The 6,156-nt window shown below is 43.0% G+C and overlaps 1 protein-coding gene across 1 annotated transcript in view; it reads left to right on the top strand.

Moving 5' to 3' along the window:
* Window positions 1-2,570: 2,570 nt before the first annotated feature.
* The window catches only part of PAG1 (phosphoprotein membrane anchor with glycosphingolipid microdomains 1), a 21,414-nt gene continuing 17,828 nt past the window's right edge, over window positions 2,571-6,156 (top strand). Inside the window, exons 1-2 of the mRNA XM_007944654.2 lie at window positions 2,571-2,704; window positions 5,842-5,893. Coding sequence (XP_007942845.1) covers window positions 2,577-2,704; window positions 5,842-5,893 — 180 coding nt within the window. The 5' untranslated portion in view covers window positions 2,571-2,576. The remainder of the gene's footprint in view (window positions 2,705-5,841; window positions 5,894-6,156) is intronic.

Below are 6,156 nucleotides of genomic sequence, written 5' to 3'. Positions count from 1 at the left end.
AGAGTTGATGCTTTTGAGTTGTGGTGCTGGCGAAGAATGCTGAAAGTACCATGGACTGCTAAAAGAACTAACAGATCTGTCCTGGAGGAAGTGCAGCCACAATGCTCCTTGGAAGCGAGAATGGCCAGACTTCATCTCACCTATTTTTTGTCATGTTGTCAGAAGGGACCATTCCCTGGAGAAGGATGTCATGCTTGGTGGGGTGGAGGGTCGACGAAGGAGAGGGAGGCCTTCAACGAGATGGATTGACACAGTGGCTGCGATGGTGGGCTCAAGTATAGCGGGGATTGTGGGGCTGGTGCAGGATCGGGCAGTGTTTTGTTCTGCTGTGCATGGGGTCTCTATGAGTCGGAAACGACTCGACGGCACTTAACAACAACAACAACATTTCAATATGCTATTGTGGTACCAATTTGTAGTCTCAGTTTAAAGTGAATTATTCTTTGCACTTACCAATTATAAGAGAGGTCCTGGTTATTTCCTTCAGTTATAGCTGTCAAGGAGCAACTATGAAAAAGTTATTTGGCCCTCGATTGCTGTAAAGCTACCCAGAAGAAAAGAATGTGGTATTTACAGACATAACCTACAGTCAAACATAGAAAGAAAGAAACGTTCTACGTTACACAGGAAGTTGTACATTTATATAATTTATAGACCATTAGGAAGTGTTCATGTTGCTTCAAAGACTTGACAAAAACAATGTGCTTCATCTCCAAGCATTCTCTCTGGATACACTGTACATAAATGTGTTTTCTTCAGCTTTTTATTGTTTATTCTTCAGCCTTGAGTATTCAAGGAAATGCCAGGGTTTCACCTGGAGAAAATGTGGTCAAGATTCACTGCCTCTGCCAAAAAAGCTTCTACTTCAGTTTCACAATGCACTCTGCTTTGCCAGCAAACCAGGGGAGGGCCAGCATACGCTAACCCTTGGTGATGGCTAAATATAGGTGCCTCTGTCAGTGCAGCAAACAGAAAGTGTAAACATCGACCATCGTTTTAAAGAAATAGATTGTTTTCAGTTTTGATTCATTAGCATATGGCAAAAACATGTCATTGTACACTTTATTCATAAAACTTGCGATTAAGTTAAAGCCTGTCCCAACCGCCTTGGAAACACAAGAATCCATCCCCAAAGCATATTGAAACAGTAATACAATATCCATTGTTTCTAGCTCTAAGCTGGGCACCTGTGTTTTCCCACTCACCCTTCTGTGTGCCCTGAGAATAGAAGACCTGGCCCAAGGTGGGGTTTGAATCTGGTCCAGTGCTCTCTTCTGGACTCGACAGCAGTGGGTTTTGGGTTTAGAATTGAACAAAGCAAATGCTCTTTAAACTAGGCCTCTTGGGTGATAAATAATTGCTAAGTACTTTGATAGACTACTCTAGTTTCAAAATATCTGTAACTCTTAAAATACTTAGCAAAAATACCTGCAGTGTTTTTATTTAGAAGCAGTGTATTAAAACAGAGAAGTATGCTCCAGTGAGTAGGAGCTCCAGTGGAGGTTAACAGCTTAGGCAATGCAGACAGCTGCACTCATGTCCTCACCCTGACTCCTTGCCACCCACCAACCATGACACTTTGGAGGAGTTACTCAACTTCTTTTAAAAAAAACTATTTGCCTACAAGTCTGTTTCAACTTGTGGTGACCCCATCAGTTACCCAGTAGAACTGCCTCATAATACTTTCTTGGCTATAAGCTTTACAGAAGCAGATCTCCAGGTCTTCTTCAACAGCTGGGGAGGTTGATCCCCCAACCTTGTCATTAGCAGCTGAAGGAGTTTAACTATTGCACTACTAGGGCTCCTTGATAAATGTTTATGCAAGTGAATATATAAAGTCAGTCTGTTTCCTTGGCTGAAGTGACCATAAACCATCTTGGAGAAAAGTAGGGGGCTTGGGACACAAAGTAGGGAGACAAGGACACAAAGTAGGGAGACAAGGAGGACAGAAAATGAATTGCTTATTTGAGAAAGCTGTAAGAAATGCTTTGTACTGCTCTGGTTTTAAAAAAAAAGGCATCTGAATAAGCATGTGTGTATTTGCTGTACAGTACTTGGAATCTTACTTTATTTGAAAAGCTCATCAAGATCCATCCCCAACCCCACTTGATCATGCTGTAAAATCCTCTTATTATGCTGTTGGATTTGATTTGCTAGTATTTTGTGAGGGTTTATGTATCAATATTCATAAAGGATTAAAAAAAAAGAAAAAAAGAATCCATCCCCAAAGCATATTGAAACAGTAATACAATATCCATTGCTTCTAGCGCTAAGCTACACACCTGTGCTTTCCCAGTCACCCTGCTGTGTGCCCTGAGAATAGAGGACCTGGCCCAAGGTGGGGTTTGAATCCGGTCCAGTGCTCTCTTCTGTGCACTGGAGCTGGACCCCCTTGGCTTTGCTTCAACCCTTTCTCCCGACATGAATCTATGACAAGATTCAGGAACTTTACACTGGAAATTGTTTCAAATAATGCTGCTCTCTCTGCAGGAAGACGCACACTTCTGCGGTGTTGAGATGTTGACACCGTGAGGGCCTGACTTACTTCCCCCAGCTGTGCCATCCTGGCTGCCACCATGGGGCCTGCAGGGAGTCTGCTGAGTGACAGCGGGGAGCTGCACATCATTCTGTGGGGAAGTTTGGCAGCTGTGGCCACTTTTCTCCTCATCACCTTCCTCATCTTTCTGTGCTCCAGCTGTGACAGGTGAGCGCCCAGAACTGTCTCCTGCAGCCTTAAAGGGACATACTCGCTGTACCCTGAAGGCTTTTTAATTTTTTTTTTTATCTTTGCCTTGTTCCTCATCAAAGTGGGATAACATTCAACCATTCACCAATATGTCGGATATTACACATAGGTTATTATTATTATTTATTTCAATGCGTAAAACAACCTCATGAGGTAGGGACTAATGTTATCCCCGTTTAACAGATTTCAAACACTGAATCACAGTGAACAACATGCAGCACAGCTAGTGAGTGACAGAACTGGGCTGGGACCCAAGCAACCTGGCCCAGAGGTTTTGCTCTCTTCACTGCTCCACTCTACCACTTCTCAGCTTAAGATGTCCCAAGCATAGCTCCTCCTCGCTCCCCTAGAGCTATTGTCCAGAACATACCTTATGGAACTAGTGATTTTCGGTAAGGCTTGTTTTGAGAGAAAAAATGCTTGTCAGTCATTGTTCAAGAGGCCACCCAATACTACTTGCTTGTTACCTCTTTGAAGAACAGAAAACATTCCCATCGCAGGAACATGGTGGACCTCCTACTGGATATTTTTAGTGACTGGATTTCCTGTATAACTTGGTGACCCTGGGGGCCATCTGGTTTGCCCAAGGTCAGACAGTACATGATGAAGTGGTGTGGGGTTAGTTCCTTGTCGCACAGTTTGAGGTGTATTGTGAGAAAGAAGATAACAAACTTCTCTTTGCATGTCCCTTGGCTCTCTGGGGGAAGCCCAAACCCACTGCCATGGAGTTGATTCTGACTCATACTGACCCTTTAGGACAGAGTAGAACTGCCCCATAGAGTTTCCAAGGCTGTAAATCTTTACGTAAGCAGACTGCCTCATCTCTCTCCCATGGAACAGCTGGTGGGTTTAAACCAGTGACCTTGCAGTTAGCAGCCTAATGTTTTAAGCCATGTACCACCAGACCTCCTTGGGGGAAGCCCAGAAGACTCGTTATGTGAAAATTCTGTTATAAATGAAATCCCATGGTATAGATGTTAACAGCAACTTGGTATAGACTTTCACAGAAATTAATTTACCTCTCTCAATAATTAATTTTTTCATTAATTAAATGAAAATTCATGTCTTATTTGGGCACCCTTCTATTTATAACTTCCTAGAATGAAATGATTGCCATTCTTCTGAGCACATTCTTGTTGGAATGTATGCTGGCTTTTTCCCGTTCTTGGCCATTTCACAATGTGAGTGTTATGTGCATTAAAGATACTTTGTTTGCCCCCACTTAGAAGTTACTGAGAACTCTTGTTTAAGAATTTGTAATCTAGAACTTCAGTTGGTTTTTAAGAAACAGATTAAAAAGAAAAGTATTTTAAAAGAAAGAGAGACAGAGATGCTGTATAGGAAAATACTATCATTTATGTCTTTTTAAAGAATTCTTTTCTCTCTCGTAAAACATCAACACCCTAGAAAACAGTCTACTGGACAGCAACTTGTTACTGTTTACTGACTACCCCCAGAAAAAGATCTTTTGCTCAGAGAGAAGTGAAGCTTTTTCTAGCCAGGAGTGATGTTTTCCAGACATTTAGCCGTGTTGCAATGTGTCCACAAGCATGCACAGAGAGCCCTGTGTGGAATGGAAGTAGCTGAAAATTAGCCAGCTCTCTTCCAAAACGTTCTCCTCAGTAACCTCAGAAGAAATTGCCATAAGCGTCTTTTAAAAGTCTGGATATGAATTCCTACCATAAAATTCTGTCAAGAGGGGAAATGTTGGGCTGATGATCCCAAATAGCTTCCTAATCCTTAACCAATTAGGATGCAGTCCTCCACTGAAAAGCCATCAATTGACCAGGAAGAAATGAATTGAGTCATAAACTTTTAAGAAACTCTAGTGGTGTGGTAGGAGCTCTGGTGGCATAGTGCCTAAGGTGTTTGTCTGCTAACCAGAAGGCTGGTGGTTCAAACCCACCAGGCACTCCACGGAAGGAAGGTTGGGCAATCTACTTCTGTAGTGATGTTGTTGTTGTTATGTGCCATCGAGTGGGACCCTACTCATAGTGACCCCTCCTTGGGTTTCTGAGGCAGTATCACTACAGAAGTAGATTGCCCAACCTTCCTTCCGAGGAGTGGCTGTTGGGCTTGGACCGTCAGCCTTATGGTTAGCAGTTAAGTGCCTTAGTGATACCACCTCGGAAACTGAAGGGAGGGGTCGCTATGAGTCGGATCCAACTCTGCGGCAGTGAGTGTGGTAAAGCATTGGGCTGCTAACCAAAAGGTCAGTGGTTTGAAACCACCACCTGCTCCATGGGAGTAAGATGAAGCAGTCTGCTTCTGCAAAGATTGACAACCTTAGCAACCCCATGGGGTAGTTCTGCTTTACCCTAATTGCTATGAATAAGAATAGATTGAATGGTGGTGAGTTTGGTTTGGGTTTTCAGCTTTGAGTGCCGGCTCCCTGTGCTTGGCAGGACTGCTTCTGTCATTATTCAGTCTCCCACTAGGTGTTGCTCTTGCCTTATAGATATGGAAAATAGAGTCTACTACTAAAGGCTTTCCTTATCCTGCCCAGAGTAAAAACAGACTCTATTTTTACTCTACAGACTTTTCCATGGACTGGAAGCACAGATGACTCATTCTGAGAGCATGTACCCTTCCTGACGTGCCAAAACTTGCATTAGATTTATGATTATTTTCTCAAGTCCATTGCAGTGTCTGACTTTGCAAAAAATAGAGTTAAGTAAAGTGAAGAAATAGTTGTCTGCATTTTCTCAAGGATAAAAAAAAAAAAATTATATTCTAGATATAAACAGTTTCTACGCAGGACCTGCCTCGATCCTTTCTTTGTGAAGTTCTGTTTTCTAGTCCTGGAAGAAGGGTTGCTCAAGAGAGGTGGACCAGTCTGGCTGTGACTAAATCACCTCATATTCCTAACACCCAGAAATAACTGATGGTATTTATAGCCTCAAGTAACTGTGTGTTTCTTTCTTCCTTGGCAAAATGAACTTTGTTTTTGAAATGAGAGAGACAGGTGGTGGCCGCACATGAAATGTGTGGCCTGGGACTTACACCCAGGTCCCCCTCATGGAAAGCAACAGTTCTACCACAGAATCACCAGTGCCGCCTTGGTCATTATAGCCACACTTTATTTTCCATTTCAGAGAGAAGAAGCCAAGGCCTCACAGTGGAGACCATGAGAATCTGATGAACGTGGTGAGCCCCTGTGTGTGTGTGTTATGTGTGTGCCCATGCACATGTTCATGGGTCTTTTCAAACAGCAGCCACTACCTAGATTGTTCCACATGCTTCCTACCCGAATGAAACCAAGGGGAAGAGTTAAGCCAGAATTAGCTGTGATAGTGTGGGCTATGTTCTCTCTCTGCAGGCTTAGAGTCACCATGGTTCTAAAGCAAACCAAACCCACTGCCATTGAGTCAATTCCGACTCATAGCAACCCAACCGGACAGAGTAGAACT

The sequence above is a fragment of the Orycteropus afer genome, unplaced genomic scaffold, assembly GCF_000298275.1.
Source record: "Orycteropus afer afer isolate SDZICR_OR568_19922 unplaced genomic scaffold, OryAfe1.0 scaffold00129, whole genome shotgun sequence".
Classification (NCBI taxonomy): domain Eukaryota; kingdom Metazoa; phylum Chordata; class Mammalia; order Tubulidentata; family Orycteropodidae; genus Orycteropus; species Orycteropus afer.
This window is presented reverse-complemented; position numbering and strand designations above follow the sequence as displayed.